General features: G+C 36.3%; 2 protein-coding genes and 1 pseudogene across 2 annotated transcripts; all 3 read right to left on the bottom strand.

The window, feature by feature from the left end:
• Positions 1-379: 379 nt before the first annotated feature.
• On the bottom strand, positions 380-2,358 carry LOC7467982 (ubiquitin-conjugating enzyme E2 20). Its single transcript, XM_002299757.4, has 6 exons — positions 1,908-2,358; positions 1,345-1,372; positions 1,038-1,265; positions 827-890; positions 679-738; positions 380-578 (listed from the first exon to the last, which is right to left on the bottom strand). Exons 1-6 carry the CDS (start codon positions 2,024-2,026, stop codon positions 526-528), a joined length of 552 nt encoding a protein of 183 aa, XP_002299793.1. The 5' UTR covers positions 2,027-2,358; the 3' UTR covers positions 380-525.
• Positions 2,359-10,427: 8,069 nt separating this feature from the next.
• LOC18095064 (magnesium-chelatase subunit ChlD, chloroplastic-like) lies at positions 10,428-15,642 on the bottom strand (annotated as a pseudogene).
• A 233-nt stretch (positions 15,643-15,875) lies between these two features.
• On the bottom strand, positions 15,876-24,275 carry LOC7478515 (DDT domain-containing protein PTM). The gene is made up of 9 exons (XM_024593900.2): positions 22,232-24,275; positions 21,511-22,125; positions 19,975-21,079; positions 19,128-19,416; positions 18,893-19,017; positions 18,240-18,700; positions 18,035-18,063; positions 17,295-17,924; positions 15,876-17,121 (listed from the first exon to the last, which is right to left on the bottom strand). Exons 1-9 carry the CDS (start codon positions 24,034-24,036, stop codon positions 16,688-16,690), a joined length of 5,493 nt encoding a protein of 1,830 aa, XP_024449668.2. The 5' UTR covers positions 24,037-24,275; the 3' UTR covers positions 15,876-16,687.
• Positions 24,276-25,425: the final 1,150 nt, after the last annotated feature.

Here is a 25,425-nt window from a genome sequence, read left to right as displayed (position 1 = left end):
CTCATTTTTTCGCACTGCCTTGGTGCAAGACTAAGTTTTTTCCCCCAATTATCGCAGAGCGATAACCATTACTACCCCTACAAGTATACTCGATTTTCTTTCAGCTTGCAAAAATAAATGGAAGAGGAGGATAATCTGTTGATAATGGATAAATTGTCAGCCGTACTTTTCTTAATTTGTTACTGTATAAGAATAATATAATTTTCAAGTGAAGAGAGAAACATTATAGGCGAAAATAGTCTTATTCTTTTATTTTAATAACACTAAGCGTATCGATGTGAGAACAATACCCAACAAAAACCAACCATTTCCATCACTTTTTGAGAACAAAATTCCCCTGTTCTTACTATCTCTCAAAATGCACGGCACAAGAAGTAGATGGCAAGAAAAATCTGATCCATCAATTCATTTTCCATTGAGTCAGTACAGTTAAAAGCTATAGTTGTGGAAGAGGGAAATTCAAACCACATCCAACAAAACAGTGAAGTAACACACACTACTACTACTTTTTGTCCCCTCTTCCATCTAAGCAGCAGCACTTGGAGGCTTGTACAACTTCTCGACCATTTTCCTATACTCTGCAACAATTACAAGGTGCCAATTAAGTAATTAATTATTCAAACTCTAAGCAATGCACCATTTACGTAAATCATAACATCCAAAGTAACAACAACAAACCTTGTTGATTGCTCCAAAGTTGTGCTGCTTGAGTGTTTAGAGGTGAACTGATGTTTGGTTCTACATCACACAAAAAGAGAAATGATCTTAGTAGTAAAAAATTAAATCACCAACCTCCATAAACAGAAAATGGAAAAACAAGATTTACCTCCAAGCAGGCTTTGGATAGATAGCAATATTGTCCTCACATCATAGGCAGATGACCATTTATCCTAGGAACACACAATATAAAGCAAAGCATCAGAGTTAGATCAGCCAATTTGAATCTAAAAAATCACTTGTAATTAGTTAAATAAAAGCACATTTAGACAACAAAATTTTAACAACAACATTGAGAACACTAGAAGATTTAATTTTACCTGAAGAATGTCCAAGCAAATGTTGCCATAGATATCCACATTGGGATGGAAGCAGCTGGTTTCAAACTTGACTTTTGGAGGCTTGAAAGGATAGTCATTTGGGAATGAAAGGGATAGCTTGTATTCTGTTCCTTCAAAAACTGTATCTTTGCTGCCTTTGATTGTTCCTTTCCAGCAAAATATGTTGTCCCCTTCAGGGAAGGCAGATATCCCAGATTCTCCACTCATCTACAAAACAATGTTAATCATTGATTTGTTGCTGAGAAAATAAGAGATACGACAACAAGACAGGTTTCAATATTCTTACCATCAATGCCATCAGTTCAGATTGCAACCTGGTTAAAAAAAGAAGTAGCAATTAGTCAAATTTATATGAATAAATAAATAACCCTAAAGATTCTCAAGCAAATTAAAAGACAACAAGTAACCAGATCCAATCGGGTTAAAAGCAACCAATTCTCAAGAATATATACATATATATTAAATTAAACCATGAAATACCGAAAGCAAATGAAAGAAAAAAAAGAGAGACCAGCTCAAGCTTATCAAACAACCAATTAGCTAATGAAAAGCAGACCCCCCAATTTAAGACAAATAATCAAACAGGGCTTAAAGAAACTCAATTGAGTCATTCAAAACTACGGTTAGATAAAGAATCAGTCACATGAAATCAATAGCTTAAATGACACTATCCGAATTCATTATAAACAAAAACATCATCTGATTTAATAACAAAGAAAAAAGTCACAAAATCACATTTACGAACAAGAAAAGAAAACCCAAAAAATAAATCCAGTTATAACTCGTGATATATTACATGGTTTGACAAATGAAAAGAACAGATCAAATGCAAAAAGAAAAGAAAATTACCGTTTAAGCACGGATTGCGTATCGACAATCTTTGCTGCTGTGACAGTCTGTTTTGCTGGGGTAGTCCCCGCCGGAGCAGCCACCGGAGTATTCCCTTGATACCCATTAACAGTTTCCATTCTCTCTCTTCTTTCTTTCTTCGCTTAGAATTCAAAAGAAGGGTATCGAAAGCACCAACAGAAGAAAGAAAGAAAACTCAAATCCAGAAACTGACTAGTGAAGTTTGGTTTGTTTTGAAAACAAAAGGAAGAGAGACTCAAGAGAGTGTCTCTTCTTCTTCTTCTTTGTGTTTTTTAGAGAGAGAAAGAGAGCGTTTCAAGAGAGAGAGATGAGGGAGGCCATGCCATGGGTTTATAAGAATTTGAGAATGGCAATTACGATACCGTTTAGGAAAGTTTTGGGTAGGGTTTGGTGTATTTTCGAACGTTAGAACGACGGTGGTTGACAATTGAATTGTCCGTTTTCTCCTCAATCTCCAACGGCTAGTTTCCCGGTTTGAAAAGTGCTACTGCGAACTAAAGCACGCAAGGCTTGGTCAAATTTCTTTTTTCTTTTTCCTTTTTGAGCAATAATATAATGCCACGCGTCCTTTAATTTGAACAGAACAAGGCAACGAACGCACACGTGAATAAAAAGAATTATTGAAAATAATTTCGTCTATTTTACCCTTTATTGTTACATTTGGTTAAAACGAATGCTCCTTCAAAACTTTATTGAAGAAAAAACATTTTCACGAATTTTAAAAACTAATCAATAAAACTTGATGTAGGATCCATTAGAGAATCATGTGGTTCTTTATTATTATTATTATTATTATTTTAAAAAAAATTAGATATAAAATTAAACACAAATTCTTTAAAAGATAGCTAGTTTTCAACTATACTTTTTAGGAAATTAAACTGAAATTTTTGAGTTTTTTTTTTATCTAAATTAATTGAAATTTAACATCTAAAATGATTTATTCTTTAACCAATACCATTAATCTAAATATACCTACACATAGGTTTTTTTTATTATTATTTTGAGAATTCATGTAATTATAAAAATATTTCAAATATGTAAATTTAGAAACCTTCTTAAACCAAATTAATTTTTTTCATGTACTATCATGGTTGTTCTCCCAATGGAGAATGAATATATTGGGATCATTATCAAAAGCCTTTAAAGAAAAACAATTCATTTTGATAACAATCTAGTACTTTACTAAATAGATAGATATAGAGGTCCAATCATAGAGAATTATATTTCTCTATCAACAACAATGATAACGAGCTGAAGGCAAACTTGGACTTGATTGAGGAAGTTTTACTCAATGCAGCAATGAAGAACAAGGCATATTGACATAAAACTACTCAATACCACAATGCTAGGATACAAAAAAAAAAAAAACAGAAAATTCCAGATAAAAGACATGGTATTAAGGGAGTTAGAGGCAATTGGTAACTCTAAAGGAAGAGGAAAATTGGTGCCAAACTAGGATGACCCATTTAAGGTTGTTAAAGTCATTAAGTATAACACCTATCACCTACAGGATGAAAAGGAAAAAAATACTTCCCCATGTGTGGCACTCAATTTAAAAATGTATTTTTGTTGAATCATCCTGACATTGATGCAATCAAGCCAAATATTCAAAATTTCTACTGTTGTGTGTGGTCCCGCACCATGTAATGAGGGGACCACTATATTAATTAGCAAGAGACAGCATGACTGCCTCCCGCACCATGTAATGAGGGGACCACTATATTAATTAGCAAGAGACAGCATGACTGCCTCTTTGAATTAAAAAAAACACAAATGACTACTGTAGCGACAGAAGTGAATTAAAAGAGCAAAAACAGAACAGAGAGCACGGGAGAAACAAAGGAAGAAGAGGCAGCTGAACCATCCATCTTTATTCTTTGATTTCTAGCTTGTTAACCGTTGGATCAAGCTGAGATTTTGACAACAGCTTCTAGATACGTTACTCTTCATTGTGAACGGTTGGATCGAAGATTGGTAGTGTATAAGTTATTTTTTTTTATCAAAAAATAGGGTTGTCAGTGTTGTGAGTTTTTCTTAAACACTTCTCTCTTTTATCTTGTTGTATTCCAAGAGTAGATTGTTTTGATGATATGTATGTTGTAGCCCTTAGTTAACTCTGAGGAAGAACACTTGTGAACCCATTATTTATTGATAGTGAAAGTTTTTTAGGTGGACTACAGTCCCGTGGTTTTTCTTGCATTGGGTTTTCCATGTATAAAATCTTTGTGTTGATTTATGTGTTTGATTGTATTATTTTGTTGATTGGGTGATCCTATGTTTTATTCCACAAAGAGGGAAAAAGATTGGGACTTGTGAATTGTGAATTGGCAAGATTGGTGTCCGGTTGTTCCTTGTTTTTCCCAACAAAGTGGTATCAGAGCACTGGTTGTGTAGATTGAATTTCTTGTGCAGTTAAAATGGAAAAGAAAGATTCGGGCGTGATAAAGCTCATTTCTTCCAATTATTTTTTATGGAAAACAATGATGGAGGATCACTTCTATTGTAATGATTTGGCTTTGTTGCTTGAGTGTAAAAGAATAAAGCCTGATGAAATGGATGAGGTAAAATGGAATGAGCTTAGTAGAAAGGTGACTGCTAATGTTAGAAAATGGGTATCTTCTAAGTCTATTAATCATATTTCTAAAAAACATGACTGCTATACAATTTGAAAGATGTTGGAAGAAACCTTTGCTAAGGAGAGTGCACAAAACAAGGTTTTTGTAATTAGAGATATTGTGAATTTGAAGTACAAAGATGGTGAAGATGCTTCAGTGCACATAAATGAATTCCAAGGGTTCCTGAATCAGCTGTCATTGATGAATCTTGAGTTAGCTGATAAGATGCAAGCACTAATCTTATTGAGTTCATTGCCGGATAGTTGGGAGACTTTGATGGTGTCACTTAACAATTCCACTTCGAATGGAAAGATCATTTTGAAGAAAGTGAAGGATATCATTCTTAATGAAGAGAAGATGAGAAAATGGACAAGCACTTATGAGTCTTATGCACTTGTTATAGAAAGTCGAGGGAGAAGCCAAAGTAGGTTTTCTTACGGTAAGCAAGATAGAGAATCCGGTAATAGAAAAGGCAAATAGAAGCCAAGAGGGAGATCTCAGTCAAAGAAGGGAATTAAGTGTTATTATTGTGACAAGCCTGTGCATATTCAAAAACATTGTAGAAAGTATAAAAGAGATAAAAGGGGCAAAGACGGAGATAAGAATGAAGAGAATGGTACAACTACAATTGTATTTGATGATGATGTTGCCATTGTTTGTGATGATGATTTTGTTAATCTTCCATGTCAGGATACCATTTGGGTTACAAATTCAACAGCTTCTTACCATGTTATGCCCCGACGTGATTTTTACACATCCTACACTACTGGAGATTTTGTTCAAGTTAGGATGGGAAATCAAGGGATGGCTAATGTTGTGGGTATTGGAGACATTTGGTTAGAAATCAATACTGGGTGCAAGTTGCTACTCAAAGATGTTAGACATGTGCCCGATATGCGCCTACATTTGATCTTTACAAGTACTCTTGATGAAGAAAGCTATTATAATTACTTTAAAGATGGTAAATGAAAGCTCTCTAAAAATTCTTTAACTGTTGCTAAAGGGAAGAAGATGGGTCTCTACATGTTACAAGCCAAGGTGATTAAAAGGCAGGTGAATGTAATTAAAGATTGCTTTACTGATTTATGGCATAAGCGACTTTGACATTTGAGAGAGAAAGGCCTTAACATCCTTGTCAAGAAGAACTACCTTTCATTAAAAGGTATGAACTTAAACACATGTACTCATCGTTTAGTTGGTAAACAACATAGAGTTGCATTTCAAAGATCACCTCCATATAGAAAATCACATGTTCTTGATTTAGTTCATACTAATGCTTGCTCTATGATTGATAGGTCTCTTGGAGGTGCATTGTACTTTGTTAGCTTTATTGATGATCACTTCAGGAAAATTTAGGCAACTTGTTTAAAATCCAAAGATCAGGTGTTTGATGTCTTTAAAGATTTCCATACTAGAGTTAAAAGAGAAACTTGTAGAAAGATGAAATGTATTCGAGCTGATAATGGTGGTGAATACAAGGGTCCTTTTGAGAAGTACTGCAAGGAACATGATATCAAGTTGGAGAAGACAGTTCCTAAGAATCCATAGCAGAATGGAGTGGCTGAGAGAATGAACAGAATCATTGCTGAAAGAATTAGATGTATGCTCTCTCATGCAAAGCTGTTTAAGTCCTTTTGGGGTGAGGTAATGAAGACTGTAGTTGCCATGATCAACCTTTCTCCATCAGTTGCTCTTGAATTTAATGTTCCAGATAGAGTTTGGAAAGGAAAGGATGTTTCTTATGCATACTTGAGAGTGTTTGGATGCAGAGTAATTGTACATGTTTCCAGGGATGAAAGGTCTAAGCTTGACATCAAGACAAAACAATGTATTTTCTTGGGCTCTAAAGATGATGAGTTTGGTTAGGTTGCGGGATCCGAAGGAGAAGAAAATTGTTAAAAGTAGAGATGTTATCTTCTTTGAAGATCAAACCATTGAAGACTTTGACTAGAAGAAAAAACAGAGTCTACTATTTTTATTCCATCTAATTTGAATCCAAGACCTACTCTACAGGAAAAAACAGAGTCTACTATTTTTATTCCATCTAATTTGAATCCAAGACCTACTCTACAGTTACATTTGATGCCTGTTAATCATGGGGGAGATTTGAAAAATGATGATAATGGTGGTTTTCTTATTGAGCCATTAGTTAGTGATCCTGAGTCAACCAATGATGATATTGATGTTATTCCTAAACAGGTTTTCAAAAAGCTCCAGATGAGCCACAATTGAGGAGGTCAATTAGACTTCGCTAACCTTCCACCAAATATTCTCCTTATGAGTATGTATTGGTTGCTGATGGGGGAGAGCCAGAATGCTTTAATGAGGCTATGTCACATGAGAAGAAAAGTGAGTGGTTGAAAGCAATACAATAAGAGATGAAATCTTTGTATGAAAACCATACTTTTGAATTAATGAAGCTTTCTAAAGGTAAGAAAGCACTCAAGAATAAATGGGTGTTCATGTTGAAAATTGATGAACATTGTTTACAACCAAGGTACAAGGCAAGATTGGTTATGAAAGGTTTCGGTCAGAAAAAAGATATTGATTTTGAAGAATTTTTTTCACCAGTGGTCAAGATGTCTCCAATCCGAGTTGTGCTTGGTTTAGCTACTATGAATTTTAAAGTTGAACAACTTGATGTGAAAACTGCATTTCTCCATGGTGATTTAGATGAGAAGATCTATATGGAGCAGCCTGAAGGGTTTGAAGCAAAAAACAAAGAGCAATTAGTTTGCAAGTTGAAAAGGAGTTTATATGGGTTAAAGCAAGCTCCAAGATAATGGTACAAGAAGTTTGATTCTTTCATGGTGGATCATGGTTATGATAAGACCATTTCTGATCATTGTGTATTTATGAAAAGGTTTTCAGATGGAAACTTTATTATTCTCTTGTTGTATGTGGATGATATACTGATTGTTGACCATGATGCTAAGAAGATTCAGATTTTGAAAGAAGAGTTAAACAAGTCTTTTGCAATGAAAAACTTAGGACCGACAAAACAGATTCTTGGCATGAAGATCACATGTGACAGGAAGAAGGAGAAACTTTGGTTATCTTAGGAGATATATGTTCAAAAGGTACTGGAGAGATTCAACATGAACAACTCCAAACTTGTTTGTTCTCTATTTGCAAGACATTTTAAACTAAGTTCTATGCAGTGTCCTTCAAGTGATGAAGAAAGAAATGAGATGAAAAAGGTTCCTTATGCATCCGTAGTTGGTTACTTGATGTATGTCATGGTTTGCACAAGGCCAGATATAGCTCATACAGTTGGTGTGGTTAGTCAGTTCCTCTCCAATCCTAGTAAAGAACACTAGTCAGTACTGAAATGGATACTCAAGTATCTTGAAGGTACTTCTAGTTTCAGCTTATGTTTTGGCAATAATAAACCCGTGTTGGATGGATACACAGATGCAAATATGGCTGGTGATGTAGATTCTAAAAAGTCCACATCAGGATAATTGATGAAGTTTGCAAGGGGAGCAGTCTCATGGCAATCAAGGTTGTAAAAATGTGTTGCATTATCCACTATAGAGGCTGAATATATTGCTCTTATTGAAGGGGGCAAAGAGTTGTTATGGATGAAGAAGTTTTTATATGAACTTGACCTAGTTCAAAAGAACTTTATGTTGCACTGTGACAGTTAAAGTGCAATCCATCTTAGTAAGCATCTTATTTTTCAGTCTTGATCAAAGCACATTGAGGTTAGATATTAATGGATTAGATATGATGACCAAACCTCTACCGAGAGAGAAGTTTGAGTTTTGTAAAAGGGAAGTAGGCTTGGTAGAGCCTCATAAATTGAAGTTTACAAGCTGATGACTAGTATGATGAATTCCTCATATGGTGCGTGAGGGGAAGATTTGTTGTGTATGGTCCCGTACCATGTAATGAAGGGACTACCATATTAATTGGCAAGAGACAACATGACTGCCTCTGTGAATTAAAAAAAACAAAAATGACTACTGTAGCGGCAGAAGTGAATTAAAAGAGCAAAAACATAATAGAGAGCACGGGAGAAACAAAGGAAGAAGAGGCAGTTGAACCGTCTGTCTTCATTCTTTGATTTTTAGCTCGTTAACCGTTAGATTGGGCTGATATTTTGACAACAACTTTTAGACACGTTACTCTTCATTATGAACGGTTAGATCGAAGATTGGTGGTGTATAAGCTAATCGTTTTGTCAGAAAACAGTGCTGTCAATGTTGTGAGTTTTTCTCAAACACTTCTCTTTTTAATCTTGTTGTATTCCAAGAGTAGATTGTTCTTGATGATATGTATGTTGTAGCCCTTAGTTAAATCTGAGGAAGAACACTTGTGAACCCATTATTTGTTAATAGTGGAAGTTTTTTAGGTAGACTACGGTCCCATGGTTTTTCTCGCATCAGGTTTTCCACGTAAAAAATCTGTGTTGATTTATGTGTTTGATTGCATTATTTTATTGATTAGGTGATCCTATTTTTGATTGCACAAAAAGGGAAAAGGATTGGGACTTGTGAATTATGAATTGTGATTTGGCAAGATTGGTATCTGGTTGTTTCTTGTTTTTCCCAACACCTACATCTCTAGTTAACTTTGTGTATATCACTTGTATATCTCTAACAACTTTACATCTCCTGTATATCTTTAATAGGACTCCTATGTATATCTTCTGATATCTTTGGTTTCAAAAATAGAATTTTACCAATGAAGTTTTATTTCTCCAAGTTAATCTATATATCTCCATATTATTTTCTTCAAGGTTCATTTCTTTTGGTCACTTTCTCCAAGATAATGTTTGGTTAATTCTCCATGTTAATCTTCATATCTCCATGTTATTTTTTCCAAGGTTTATTCTCCTAGCTGCTTTCTCCAAGTTAATATTTGGTTATTTTCTCCTTGATAATATTCATATCTCCATGTTATTTTCTCAGAAGTTTATCTATCTCGATTATTTTTGCCTGAAATTCCAAGTTTTTCTCAGCCTGGATCAAACCAAGCTAAATAGTAGCTCGGTCAGACCAAGCTATACATAATTCCTACCCAACTTAAAACATTTCTTCAAGTTGGATAATTTTCTCCAATTTAAACCCACAATCGATTTCCCTTGAAACTATTAATCTCTAAATTACACTCAGTTATACTCCAAAAATAGATAGCCAAGTGATAAATTCTACTTTTTTTTTATTCATTACCAAAACATACACACCACTATACTACATAGAAAATACAACATTACATAATAAAATACAATTCCAAACATATCAAACAAAATATAAGTAATGTTTGTGATCTTTTATTCTTGTTTTAGCTCATCAGACAAATGACATTCAGAGGCTTCCTAGCTCTCCCAGGTTGAATCTCATTAAAAGGAAACACATTAACATGAAACAAGTGCGAGAAGCTGCATTAATGTTTTGAGAACTGTATTAGAAGTGAAGGTATCCCATCATGTCAACCAATTTATCCCCCACTACTGTTTTAAGTGTGAGACTATTGTTGCAAGTAGTTTTAAAGTCAGAAGGATTATCTCCCAGTGCTTGCAAACGTGAATATTCTCCTTGTAATCGAGTCACCTCACTTTATGCATAGACTAGTTCATTTTACACACCAGCTAGTGCACTCTAAGCATAAGAAGATATCTTCGCTAGCTTCTTACCAACTAGTGCACTCTAAGCATAAGAAGATATCTTCGCTAGCTTCTTAATTTTATTCTTATAACTAGCCACTTCTCGTTTAGACTTCATAATGACAACACGAAGAAATGTGAGCTTTGTAAAAGTATTTCTTTTTACGCGCAGGGAGCGATGGGTTGACTATAGTCCCCGAAGACTCTACTCCGCATGAGCTTGTCTCTCCTTATAAGTTGTAATTTCGTAATGATCTAGCATCAAAGATTTGATTATGTGCTTACGTTCTCCTTCCCATCTTCATAGCGATAATACCTGCATTTGAAAATCTTGAAGACAAAAAATACTTTTATTAGTAGTGGTAAAAATAATAATAAAGAGATCAAGTTGCTCCATACTCGTATGGAAAGTTACGGACAGGTTGCTAGTTAATTGATGGGACAAACTATCTCCTCCAAATCATTGTACATCCAAGGAAAACTAAGATATTATAGCAAAATTATCTAAATCTTGGCCATGACTATCTATCGTTAAAGGATTATCCCTAAATATAAAAGTTATAAAATCTCTCTCTATATCAATGTAGATAACCTCTCCAGGGGTTGAAATCCTACCAATAAAGGTTTCTCGGGATGGAGACCACAACCACTAGTAGTTAAATAGTTTACAAAGTTTTAAGTGGATGGACAATGAAACCAAAGATGAGGAGAAAAGGTGCTAAAAACAGTGCTACTATTAAAATTTATATCATCAGGAATGTTAATAGGACTTGTTGCAGTATGCACAGGACTTGGTGTGGCAAGGTTAGGGGTAACAATGTATGCAGAGCTTAGTAATGGACTTGGCATGGATGTCATTAATGTCATAGAAGAATTAGGAAGGAAAGGTTGTGAACTACGTCTTTTCTTACTCTTTTAGCACAGAGCATACCTGATCCCAACTGTTTTCATATGAATATTGGCATCTGTCTCACCACCGAGCCCTACAGGCTACCACCCCAAACACAGAAAAGGACCTTTGCTTATTTTATTATATAACAGTATCACTTCTTATAATCATTTAACCATGTCTTTAAACAGCAGTATAATATCTGTTCCTTCAATGAATATTCTCCTGCCCTTATGAACCTGTTTTTGATCTGACCAAGCGATATCAGTTGTAAGGGAGAAGGGGAGTTATGACCTCCACTTGACTTGAGTGTATTAAACCTGGGAACTCCTCACTTGACAGAGGGGAATAGCCTTTGGGTTACAGCCATTCATTCCCTAGGTTTTTATTTCGCAAAGACTCCTAAATTTTTTCGATTGGAGGGCCAATTCACAGGACAAGTAATTGCTGCATGGTACCTGGGTCTTTGCATATTCAGTCTCTTCCTCGACCATTTTAAGAACTTGATTACTATGTTCCTGAAATTGAGTTGCAATTCCAACAGCTGCAACACGATCTTCAAGAATCATTGGAAGATCTGCGCTGCAGAAGAATTGTGTCATTATTGAAAGGGTAAGAATTAAACTAAGGACAAGGAACTCTCTCCACTGCTTAAATGGAGGCACGTACCTCAAATTAATAGCAATCCGGTCGTCCGATAAGTGTTCACGAACAGCACCCTCTTCTGGGTTGTAAGTGGCAATCAGAAATGGCTTGCAAGGATGCTCAAAGCTGATCCTTCCGTCAACACATTAAGAAGTAAATTATTAATGCCCTCATCCAAGAGATTAATTTCGCCAACATATAAAACACCTCTATGAGCTTCAGCGAGAAGGCCAGGTTGGAAGACAGTTGTTCCTGTTTTCATGGATTCCTCAACGTCAACAGATCCAATGAGCCTATCCTCGGTAACTCCCACAGGAATCTGGGCATGAATTGACTAGAATTGTTAGCTAAGTAATGAAGAACATCTTAACTACTATGGTGTTTTTCATGACACAGACCTGAACAAAAGGAGATCTCACAACTTGGGTCTTGATATTACCATCGGAATTGTATTCCACTTGTTCAGCCAAACCATCTTCCCACCTTTAGAAAGCATGGCCAGATAGTCGTTTTGCGAACAAAATATAACAGTTCAAATAAAAATTCACTTGAACCTAGAGGATAACATCATGGAAACATAAAATTTGACAGCTGCATATGCTTGTTGACCAAACTTAGATCTATTAACGTAAATACACCCTTTCTTTCTGTAACTTGATACTTATTTATGCAAAGAATAGCAGTGAATAAGGCTTCAGCTGCCAACACCATATGCATAGACTTACCAAAAGGGCAGTTCCAAACTTTCAATTGCCAGCATAGGCTGCTTAATTTCATCTCCAGCTTCATCATATACAAAAAGAATTGAATTTTGCATCACTTGTTTTAAAAGGGAAAAATGATACATGAGACTATGATCTAGGGTAAGCAATTGAGCTTTGCACCACTCATATAATTCGCCAGGTCATGAGTTAAAGCCATAGCAAGAAAAAATAAATTTGGAATGTTAATCTAACCTCCAACATAGGCCACAAGACAGGAAGCGGTTCCGTTACTTGAATCTAGAACAGGCACACACAATTAATTCTGGTCAAGGATGGAGAATTATGTATGCCTCTTTTCCCAGCATAAACAAACCGACAATAACAAATTTTTTTGGAGATTTTCTGCGCTGCTAGCATCGAGTTAATAAACATCACATAAATCAAGGAGAAGTTATTTCTGGATGACTGGATAAACAAATCACTATGAGCAAATGGTAGGATATCATTCAGCGTGTTTTAAGTTTACTTCAGAGCAAATGATAGCATATGGTTTCAGAGCAAAAATTCTACCTTTTTAAGGTGATTAGAAACAAAAGCGATTGTCTGTAGGAACGAGTATAGTTTTTCCTTTTTTGTATTTGGAAAAGGAGAGAGCACAGAGAGACACAAATCTTTCGAGCATTCAGCGGCCTTACTCTTCAGGGAATGCTGGATCTGCGTTTGCTATTGAACCAGCAACTACATCAATGGGTGGCAAAACTGCATTCAATCCACGTGCCATTAATGGCGTCGCTGTTCCTCGCCTTCCAGATAAAGCAATCCCACCAATCCCACGGTCAATAGCCCCAAAGCAAAGAGCAGTTTTGATAGCATTCTATAACACAATTGGCATCCCCAGATACTTGTCAATGAAAGATTCATTAATCAACCACTACTAAATATCAAATGAGTTTCCAAATTAAACAGAATCAAAGCCGCACAGCTGTGATGTGCTCACTAAGTTGCCATAATAATGTGCAGTGACACAAATCCAATGGCATTCCCCCGCGTCCGTGAAGAACAAGCACTGGCTAGAAGCATTTATTATCAGAATTTCTTACATGGTTATAGTCTTTCAACTTAATGACAAATTTCTCTTAATGATATCTTGCGACAAGTTCACCTCTTTTCCAGATTTCTCGAGCATTAGAAAGCAGTTCGGTGTAAATAACAGGTGCTAAAAGTCATAACTGATAATATTATAATAAAAACTAAATGACGTGGAGATATTAGATTAATAAATTTTTTATTATGAATTATAATTGTAGTTATTTTATCTTTTTAGGAGATGTTTTTTTTTATTGTTTGTATTTTTTTTTCTTTTCTTTTTTCTAACCATTAAAATACATAATTATTATCTATTTGTTTGTTGTTTGATTGAGTCAAGTAAGGATTGTTAGACCCAAGCTCATTGAGTATAGGTATCAGACTCAAGAGCCTTAGGTCTAGCATAACCGTCAGACCCAAGATAATTAAAATATTCTTTATACTCCTAATAATTTTTTTACATTTTAAAAAAATTGTTATTAACCCGTTACGGAACGTGAGTCAATATACTAGTGTAGATTGTAATATGCCTTCCTCTAATACTTTTAGCTGATTATTGGATGTGGTATGACCGTAAGACTCAAAATATTTAAAATATTTTTTATATTTTAATAATTTTTTAAAATTTATTATTAATCAGCTGTAAAACTCAGGATAACCACCACCTCACGCACAAAAAGAAGTAAAGCATTGTATATACTTTTTCTGTTTGCTATTTTTGTGGCTTTGTTACCTTTGATCTTAATATATTTTTACATTTGATAAAAAAAAAAAAAGAAAAAAAGAAGTAAAGCATTGTTTCGGTCACTTATCTACAGTAACATAAGTAATAAAACCCTACAAGAACCAACCCATTTCAGTAAAACCACAAAACAAACAAACAAAATAATTAAAACCCAATTGACCCTTTTACAAGCAAAGGTAAATTTGGAGGTAAAAGGGAACAAAACTTTTTTTATCATCGATATTGAAGAGAGAGAAATGTATAATAGTATAGACCTGGCCAACAACAGCAGCTAAAGGGAAGTACTGTCTTCCATAGGAAGATGACTCCAGCTTCTCAGTGGTCGGAGTAGCAACAACAGCACCATTGCCAGACTCAAGAGTCACAGTAACGACAGTGAGAGTGTCTTTTCTTGGGGTTGAAAGCATAAGAAAATGAAGAGGTAGGAGAAAGATGGGAGTGTAATTTGAGTGGAGAAAAAAGAGTGCAGAACAAGAAGATTGAAGAGTAAAGAGTGAAGAAGTAGATGTAGGAGAGAATGCCATTGTTTAGTTTTCTTCAACTTGAAAGATAAAAGAACAAAAAGTTAAACGTCTTTTCTTTTTGGTTTTGGTTGAGGTTTCTTAGCTGTTACATGATCTTTTGTAGATAGCTCTCTTCCCTTTGTTGATCATGTCTTGTAATCTTCTGCTCTCTCTCTGTGTCTCTCTTGGCACTTCTTGTGGTGTGTTATGGATGACTTTCATTCCTTTATTTACTTATTATTCATTTATTTTCACAATAAAATGGCTCATCTGGGCTGGCTGGGTCAGGGCAGTTCATATAAAAATCAGAATGGCAGAATTGGGGTAGCTCCATCGCTTTTCACCGCTTGTTATATATTAGACTATTAGTATTTGGTTTTCTTTTAATGTGCTAGTTACTGGAGTCTTTGTTATTGATGCATTTTAGTCACTGATTGCAATGCTTAGTTTGAGCATATGACTTCTCAGTTCTTTTGCTTCCATAGAGAAGAATGGCTGAAATGTTCCTTCAAGGTTTGTCTAACAAGTGGGAACTGCAATCGGTGAGGTGACGGTATAGATGTTGTCAGATAACATTAGCTCCGGGAAGGTTGGAAGGAACAAATTGCGCACACAAACACAAAAAAAGTTTCTTCCAGCTTTGGGTGGGGACTGGGAAGGTTGAGAAGTTCACAATAACAGTGCCTTGGCCGTATTGCAACAAAACAATCACAAATGGCGAATGATATATCTGGGGCGGAACCAAGGGAATTACTTTGCAATTGTCGTTCTTGCAACCCCACAAGAGGAAGAAAAAGGCACGTGAACCACCGCACCACAATGCTGCATAACAAATGAAATTATCATACCAATTTTCTCCAATTGCACCTATGTGAGATACAGATAAATCAACACTCAACAAGATGAAATCCCAAGTGGCTGCTGAATATCTGAAATAAAAATTATTGCAATCTCCACGAAATTAACTGTTGCACTTTGTTGACAAGCAATCCACACACACACAACTATACATACACCTTGACATTCTACCATATTTACAACGTGTTCCATGCATGCCAAATTGTGTGCATATCCACATAAATACATGCAAGTTTGTGTTCCACTGTTCCATACAAATTGAATCCACTAGTTGATAATATGAATTGAAGGTGATCGAAACAAATATGCACACATGAATTCCATTTGACTATACTGATGTGATATTTACACAAGTTTCAATGGTTAACAACTACTTTTCAATAGAAAATCAATCTGACAAAAAAGGAAGAGGTTAAAAATCCAAATACTGAACTGCTACCACAACTCACTAGGTTATAGAGCCCCCACAAAACCCGTTGCTAGCAATTCCAAGTCTCAAGCCCTCCTGATTAACCTAATCTTACTTGCTAGCTATTGGGACAGGAAAAAATCTTCATTAAAAAAGAGAAATGCCATCAGACCTGGTAAAAAGATGCTCCTACGCTTCCCAAGCACAAACTGATTGAATTCCATCCTGACATGGGGCAATCTTCATACAGATTGAATGCTGTTAGAGAAACTACCTCCTCAAATAAACTCCTTATTTTTAGTTTCAAAGAATCTTCTGGTTGTATTTTATAATCTTCTTCCATGAATTTCAACATTAGAAGATTTACAAGTAACTCTGAACCTGAAATAATTCTAGCCTCTACTGTTACTGTCTCACCAGTTAAATGATTGACTGTGGATCTAATCTACACTTGTTTCGCTGTCATCTTACAATTCAGTTGATGCCATGAATGATTGTGGTTGCATCTTGATGGAGTCTAAAAAGGATCTATCAATGGGTGATTCAGGGTGGGCGTTGTTAAGCTATCCTTTGCACCATCCGGTCCTAATGAAGCCAACTCAGTTTCTATCAAATCCACATCAACCTTGTAGGAAGAGAGCAGTGCCGCATCATGAGAAGTTACATTAGCATCATCTCCTGATTTAATCGTGTTCTATTTGACCATATGATTTTCATTAGATGATGTTATTAAATCTGGTTTCAAATTCTCATTAGAAGTTTGAATTGCGTCAGAATTCTCCATCACATTATCAAGTGCATGCCCATTTTCAGCTCCCAACTTAGACTTGGACGCAAAACTCTGATTCGAATCCAGACCAGTACCTAATTGCCCCTCCACATGAACAGACTCGTCAACAGGAAGTATACCTGAATGATCCTCCTCTAGATGTAGGATACTATCCGTCCCTTCCTTGGGGAAATCAATCTCAACATCATTTTGTACCTCACCTATTTCAAACTCATGGCTTGTGGCTGCTGCATGCGGGCAGATAGGAGGAGTCTTCTCAAGGCACATATGGCACCTAAAACCAATAAGTTTATTTATGTTCTCCGCATCAAGTCCAAAAGCATCTCCATGAAACCACTCTGCATAACAAATGTTAGAATGAAAACATCACTATGAAAAATAAAAAAATAAAAACAAAAATAAAAAAGCAGAAGGAAACCTAATGTATCAGCATATATCACTCTCTTCATTAGTTTTCAATAATTCAATTACCTAAATGGAAATGGGCATAAAGAATAATAAACATAGTTACCTCCACACATCTCACAAGAAATATAACTCGAAATGGATGTAGATCCTGCTTCACAGCAAAGATGGCATTTGGGTTGATCATCAATAACACTATCTGATTGGGCAATATACCTTTTCTCCCTAAAATGTGCCACTCGTTCATCATCTGGCTTTCTAGACAACAGAAGACCATTAAGCCAGTAACTATAATAAGTATCTGTTCTCTTCCTATGCAACGAAGTACCCTTCTTTGGTTTCTTATTTGCCCCCTTTTTGGATTTGGCTGGTCTTCCTCTCTTGCATCCTAGAGCCTTCTTGTTCTGCAATGCTTTCTGTTTAGCTTTCCTAGCCGAACGACGTAGTGGCACAACTGTAACCTTCTTATTGTTTCTTGATAGTATTGGTCGAGAACCCTTTAAGGCTTTTTTACTGTTCTTCAGTCGCACCGAATTTCTGTCTACAGTGGCCTTTTTTAATTTTCGCTCCTGAACTTTTGTGATCTTGCTATTTTTTCCTCTTTTATTGTCAATATTCACTGTTTTTGCATTTGTCTTCTTCACATTCTTTCCATAGTGGCACCGGTGGCATGTATATGTACATTTGGCCATGATGGCACCAGCAGACTTCCTCGCGTGCCTTTTGTGGAAAGATCCTGTAAATTGTATCATATTTGTAAGATACAAAATACAATGGAAAAGGAGTGAATGCCGATATCAGATTTTAATCATGTAATTATGGTGACAATAAGGAAGAACTGCTCACCCTTGCAAAGCTGACAGCACACAGCCTCCCTGTCAAGTGGTTAAACATCATAAAAAAGGAAATTAATATTTGCATGAAACAAATATTAAAAGGAACAAAAACAACCCACACACATCCACAAAAGAGTATAAAATTAGCCGCCATGCCCTCAAATTTTAACAACGTACAACAAAAGAAAGAATTGAACATCTTAAGATTAAGTTACCTGATTAGAACATCTTTCTTACAATGCCCACACTGATGGTACTCCGATCTTTCTGCTCTTGCAAACAGATAAGAAAACCCTCTTTTCTTCAAGGGCTTATTCACTGCTGCACAAGCATCAGAGAGTTTCCCAGAACTTATCTTACTAGATCTGCGAGCAATTTTTTTCTCTTCAAAACTTTTCAAGAGATGCAAGGGGACATAAGATTCGTTTAGCCAATACTTCTTCCTTTCACTGGAAGATTCTTCAATCATAAACCCATTTTTTGAAACAACTTCAGGAATACATCTCCTCTTGCCAAAATCAAGAAGATACTTAGCCCCTTCTTCTTCTACACACTTCCTGCGGATAATTACCTTCTTGAACAGCCTGAATGATTTTCTAAGTTCCTTGTCCAACATAGACAAAGGATGAGTGTTCTCAATTTCATCCCACCTAATATTCGAATCAAACTCTCTAACCTGGAAAGGTCATACAATTAAAATAAATAGATGGAACCAGTTAAAAGGAAGCTGAAAACAGACTGTAATAAAAAGCTGATTTTTGCAATTAAATGTCCTTGCCCCCACGTAGGTGAGATAGAGAGAACAAAGCAGGAAAAAGAAAACCATGATCAAGAAAAGTTGAAAGGAAATGACAAACGAGCACCATACCTGCAAAGCAAGCTGTTCTGCAGTCGTTGATGACCCAACAGCAGCTTGCCAGGCAACATGTTTGCTTCTCTTTGCAAAATCTGAATTCTCAGGATATAATATGCCTGGTATCTTCATACAACCAGCTGCAGAATTTCAAACTTTGAACATATTCAGAATAATACTCAGTTGCCTAAAATGAAAAAACTACCACCCCCAAAAAATAGATAGAAGACATAGAAGAAGAAATTCAGACCTTGTCTGGCAGCCTTGGAAATCAAGGAGCAAGGTAAAACCTTCCAACTGAACAGCCGACGAGAAAGCCTACCACCCCTCCACCAAAACATACTCAATCCACTGGCAGAATTTGCACAGGGTTTTGACTCAAATTCTGTGGACCTAGCCCTTTTCCTGCCAATCCCATTCTTTGAAGATGCACGTGAAGAAGTAGTCACAACATGAGAAGAAGATCCCATTGTGACACCAGAGTCCACGTATTTCACCCAGTCTGCTGAAAGTGCAAGACGCCGCACATTTGCCTCTAACTGCACAAAACCCATAACAAGATGAATTTAAAGCAAATAGATCAAGGGATAACCATTGTAAATATAATTACAGCTTGCACCAACTTGGACCCTTCTGGACCAAGGAGACAGACTACCAGCACAACTTGTATAAGAAATCCTGGTTTCAAGACAACTGCCAAAAATCACTAGATAAATTCAATAAACAACTATAAGAAATCGGGGTTTCAAGACAACATTGACTGTTCTAAATCAACTTATTGCACAGAAGACCCCTAATAGGATGCTTCAGATTTGTTTGCAGCTGGGACTTCAGGTAATCCAACTGCACTGGATAAACAACTTATGCCAACAAAATTCATCAAAAATTATTGTAAAACCCCAGATGAAGGTAAAATAGAAGTTTGAATAACATTTTAAAATCAAGTGAGCATGGTTTAAAAGCTATCATGCAAGATAGGCTCTAAATGTCAGTTTGAACCTTGAAATGAATCTGAGTTTGAATGAAAGAAATCTTGAAGAAATGAAAAGCAATAATAATTCTGCTCAGTGCTGACCAAGTTGAAAGAGGATCCTTACTTTTAGCAGAAAATGTTTAACAGACGCAATATCAGATGCCTTAAGAATGCTTTTACGCCAAAGCTTGGTATAATGCGGATTCAGCCATGGACCCAGTAGCAGCCCCTGAAGTCGATGTTCAATCAAGAGAATATGATATATTAAATCTATTAGATAGCCTTTCCTGATTCTTTTTGATTGAAGACCAATCGCCTCACTTTCAGTACCTTCCTGAATAGGACCCAAACTCTTATTAAACAAGCAATCTGGCTCATCAGTGGTCGCTCTGCAAGAGAAGCACCATCCACATTTTCCTTTCTGGACTTCAGCATTTAGACAGGGAATGCTTGACCAACGGAACTTGTTGGATTTCTTCAAAATGACCTTCATCTGAGCTAAAGCCATTTCCTCATCTGATTTTATGGAGTTTTCAGTGGTCTTCTCTGATGGTTTAGACAATAACACATCTGCAATTGAAGCAGATGTATGGCCAAAACAGTAATAGTTCATGTACTCAGTTCCAGGCTGCACCTGTAATGTGACCTCAGCTTTTGCATTTCCAGCAGATGAAGGACATCTGGTAGGAGGAGGACATGGATTCTTTTCTCGTTTAATATCCAAACTGTTGGAAGTCATAGAATTGTCTCCCATGAGAGGGGACTTTCCTGGAACATCGGATTCATTTGGGAAGCCAGCAAATCTGTTAGAGCAGTCAGGCCCTTCTTTCTGAAAATTCTGGTTCCCCGAACTAATTTGGATGGTTTCAGCTGATCCTTCAGAACTCATACATGTCAGGCTCGCAGACTTTGAAAACTCAACATCAAGATGACCACAGCATCCATTAACAAACTTTCCAAGGTTTTGTCCATCAGCAGCCTTGATTTTAGTTGCACATGTATCTAAAGATGCTGAGGGACATGGGGGTATGAACATGTCTAAGCTTGTTGTATGCTTTAGGGAACTCAAACTGCTACTTGCTCCATATAAATGCATGTCCCAGTGCTTGTGGATAGCCTCCAAAATGCCACCATAAATCATCTCTGAAGACTTTAGCACTTCGATAACAAGACTAAGATGGTCCCTTTGGTAGTAATTGAATGAGCATTCAGTGTCACACGAATCTGACCTGCAAGATCAACAATACATGAAAAAAATATGCAAGTACTAAAGCAAGCTCACAGGCAGATGGGTCATAAAAATAACTGCAGCTCAAATACTACAACCACAATCACAAGCTTGTATCCCTAGATAATGGAAGAAACCATATCAAGTAAATAGTTATAGCTATTGCTAATGACATGCTAGACAATGACATCAGCAAGTGAAAAGATGTCTTGTGGCTTCTACCACTTAAACAGTCTCAGAAATTTGTTTCCTTGAGATATTGATGGTCTTAAATTTTAAAACCTATATAAGAAAATACCAACTAAGCAAAACTTCATAACATAATATTTCACTTGCTCTATATTATTTTTGTTAAATACTGTGGACTGTATTCTACATACCACACCCAGCTACTCGTAAACAATAATAATAGCAACATTAGGAAAAACTTACACCAACAAGTAACCACAGCTGCTAAAATATAGCCGGTTGTAAGGATCAACTCCCAATAGTTCTGCTCCTCGAAGCAACTTTCGAGGTTTCATCCAAGGTTTCTGCCAGTCAATCGCACACTCGGGACAATACCAGTCACCCTCAGGCAAATAGTTATTGGCAACACCCACACACTTTGCATGATATGCGGCGGGACAACCATCACAGCATATTAAATTTCCATCCATCTTACAAAGGCAGCACTCATCACTATTCCAGTCATTAGTGTCATCAGCAGCGTCCTCCGTTAGGCATGAGTTACCTGAGACATCCATCGCAGTCTTCCTTTTCTTGTAACCCCCAAGATTCACATTTCGATCAAAGTCCATGTCAGGGTCAGTTCCTGAAGATCTCCTATTAAGCTCCGACCTGATGGTTTCCGCCTCAATCATGTCATCACAAAGACACTTTAATATCTCCACCTTCACAGATACAGGTTGTTTGTGGTAGTCACTTCTGAAAAGCTTCAATCTACTAAGATCAAATCCAGGTTTCAACCCTGAACCATGGATCAAGAGGTACTCAACCATGAAAACAGGCCACGTAACCAAGTCCAACAAACCCCAATCAAGGCTCCTAAATTGATAGTCAATTAAAAATAGTAAATATCAATAACCCTAAGTTTCAAATGAAAAGAAAATCAACTTCAACAAAAATGAAAAGTAAGGAGCAAAAGGAATACCTCAGGCAATTAGAAGCAGATTCAGAACCTTCATTTGAAAGGTTCTCCAAATGCTTTCTTAGAGTTTGCAGAATTGAAACATGAATACAGTCAAATAGTGAACTTGGAGAGTTACCCTTCACAGCGGCCACAAATTCCTCCAACCCAAATGGACTTAAAAACAACAAAGTGCTAAATGATCTTAAACAGGCATAAACTGAGAATAGGTCAAGTACAGGAATGCCACTCAAATCTAAACTCTGCGAAGAAGGAGGTAGTTGCAACTTAGGAGGAAGAACCACAGGCTCTTCAGGCCATTCATGATGTGATTTAACAGGTTTTTCATCCATTAATGCACTAACTACAGGAGACATTGATATATCATTTGACATGTCGTTTTTAGTTGACCCTCTACGAGCACTTCTTCTCAAAACGGTTGTTTCTTGCGTAGAATTCCCATTACCCAAAGGTTTTTTCCTCTTTCTAGCACTACCACTGACCTCTTTACATGAACTTCCAACATCACCTAAGTTCCCATCAACTCCCATTGTACAAACTTCCCCACCTGCATTAGCATCTGAGAGAACTATTGTTTCTAGGGTAGAATTCAAATTATCTGCAAGCTTCCTCCTCCTCCCGCGCCTCCTACTACCACTCTCCACCAAACATTCATCCCTAACAGCATTAGTATCCAAGAGAACAGTCACATCTGGAATAGAATTCAAATTATCTGCAAACTTTCTTCTGCTCCTCCCCCTCCTCTGACTCACACTCTCCTCTTTATAACCATTTGTTAAATCAATCACCTCAGGACAATCCTCCTTGACATCCTTAACATCCATCACTCCAACAGAATCACAAGCCCTAAAATCTTCACCAGAAACCATATTCAACTCCTCAATCCTTCCACCCAACTCTACACACGAATCATTAATAACATGAACTTCTTCCAACTTCCCATTAGGAATTGCACTTTCAATATGACTTTTCTCAACTTCCCCCATCCTTGGAATCTCAAAATTTGGAGCCTCTTCCACTTGCCCTTCAAAACCATCATCCATCCCATCCTTAATTTCCTCATCAATCCCTAAATTCAAATCAAACCCACATTCCCTCTTTTGGGTCTCCGCAGCTTGACACTCCAAATCAAACTCCTTAATATTCTCATCCACATCACCACTCACATCCAAATTCAAGTCGATGCACTCCCTCTTCTTCCCTTCAAAATCAACACTTAAATTACTATGATTACTATGATTATGATTATGAATATGAATATGGTTATTATTATTATTATTATTATGATTACCCTCCTCTCCCTCCTCGTTTAAATCAAAATTAAACCCAGCATTCAAATCAAAAACCCCCTCTGTCAAATTCTCCACAATCCCACTTCCTTTTTCTAGGGTTTCATTCAAATCGACATTAATATCAACATTTTCCCTCAAATCCCCACTAAACCCACCATTCAGATCAACATTTCTATTCATATCCAAATTCCCATTAGCCTCAACAACCCTAGAATTACCTGACTCTCCTCCGCTCTCGGGCTTCTTAGGGTCAGCACGGCGACGCTTCTTGGGCTTCCGGCCCAAACGAGGCTTAGGGTCAACAGGCCCGACAACAGCAGCAGCAGCAGCAGCAACGGCCGCTTCTTTATCCTCTCCTACCAAAGAAGCAACATCAGAGAAACCAAGCTTCTCGAAATCGCCGTCCTCGTACTTGACCTCGAAGAAACCAGACGACGGGTCGTAGGATTTGACTGTTCCTTTGAAAACACCAAACCCTTTAAATTTCTTCTTGACTGATTTACCAACAAATTCCATTCTTTTATTTTCTTGTTCCGTACTTCGATCTCTGTTTTGACAAAAACATTGAGAAACTTGAATTAAGAAAGAATGGGAAATGCTGGGTTTTCTTTCTATCTCTTAAAAAAATAATCTTGGAGAATTTTTTTTTCTTTTTTAAGAGAGTTACGAGAGAGAAAGAGAGAGGAGCTTTGCTTTGAGCTTCTCTCTCTAAAAGTGGTTTAAACGTTCATATAGAGAGAGAGAGGGGGAGGGGGAGGTGACTTTTCTCTTGTAGGAGAAACGGGTCAAAAGTGGGTAGTTTGGACTTTGAAAAGAATATGTATCTTCTTATTACTACTTTACTGGTAAGTACTGTTAGGGTTTTTATTATTGTTAACGAGGGATAATTATAATCTAAGACAGCCAAAATGTAAGCTCCTCAGTGTTTGCTCACAAATATTATAAATAACTGCCATGTCTGGAAAAAGATAAATGATGTAGAGAATTCTCATAGATAAAGGTAACCATATCAGGAAATTTAAAAAAAAATCAAAAGTTCTAGGTTAATTATTATGAATTTATGCAGTGTAATAATGAATTTGCATTTCATTGCTATTAACAATTATCTTGACACTAATGATAAAATTATACCCAAATGTTATTTGAGAATTAATAGAGGGAAAAGTTGTTGTTCAACTTTATATAATACATGGTAAAAATATTATTTTTATCATTTATTTTGTTTTTAATTTAGTCTCTAATTAGTTTCTTTCAATTATTTTTTGATACAAGATTTGGTCCTCATTGTTTATTTTTTATAAATAATTGAGGATTTTGCTTTGTGATTATTTTTGCCTTTTACAGGGCCGTCTCATTCTCATGACTCAGTTCACTAGTTTCAATGATTTACCTGGTTTGAGTTCAGTTTTTTTTTAGATCCTTTTTAAAATATTTTTTTTATTTTTATCATTTGACATTGACTTATTAATTGGTTTTTTTTTTTCTTTTTTTTCATTTGACATTGACTTATTGAGCTATGAGCTTTGTGATTCATTCAGCTTTTTTTTTTCGTGGGGTTATCCCTATTTCATATCTTGTGTCGCAGGTTAGTCGGGTTAACATGGCTTGACTCGATTTTTTTTAGATTGATTTTTTATTCGATTTTATTATTTGACATTAAATTATTGACCCTTAAGTGTTGTCATTGTTTCCACCTTTCTTTGCACGGGGTTATCCCAAGTGCAGGATGGTCAGGCATCTCAGCATCCCCTCCACGAATAAACAGTACTTCTAGCTCGATGGTGGCCTGAGTGGCGCGTGTAGCCTTTTGTTTTTTTTTTTTTTCATTCTCTCCTACTTTATTTTCACATTGGCCTTAAAAAAATATTGAATCAACTCATATGGTTTGTTATATTTAAGATTTCA

The sequence above is a fragment of the Populus trichocarpa genome, chromosome 1 (assembly GCF_000002775.5).
Source record: "Populus trichocarpa isolate Nisqually-1 chromosome 1, P.trichocarpa_v4.1, whole genome shotgun sequence".
NCBI lineage: Eukaryota > Viridiplantae > Streptophyta > Magnoliopsida > Malpighiales > Salicaceae > Populus > Populus trichocarpa.
This window is presented reverse-complemented; position numbering and strand designations above follow the sequence as displayed.

Excerpts from the sequence above, each read along its gene's own strand:
- LOC7478515 (XM_024593900.2), bottom strand. The coding sequence starts at position 24,036 with ATGGAATTTGTTGGTAAATCAGTCAAGAAGAAATTTAAAGGGTTTGGT. Across the intron at positions 21,080-21,510 it reads AGCTGTGGTTACTTGTTGGT|GTCAGATTCGTGTGACACTG; the intron begins GTAAGTTTTTCC and ends TTGATCTTGCAG. Across the intron at positions 19,417-19,974 it reads TTAAACATTTTCTGCTAAAA|TTAGAGGCAAATGTGCGGCG; the intron begins GTAAGGATCCTC and ends GGTTTTGTGCAG.
- LOC7467982 (XM_002299757.4), bottom strand. The coding sequence starts at position 2,026 with ATGGAAACTGTTAATGGGTATCAAGGGAATACTCCGGTGGCTGCTCCG. Across the intron at positions 891-1,037 it reads TTTGCTTGGACATTCTTCAG|GATAAATGGTCATCTGCCTA; the intron begins GTAAAATTAAAT and ends GTGTGTTCCTAG. Across the intron at positions 739-826 it reads TATCCAAAGCCTGCTTGGAG|AACCAAACATCAGTTCACCT; the intron begins GTAAATCTTGTT and ends TGTGTGATGTAG.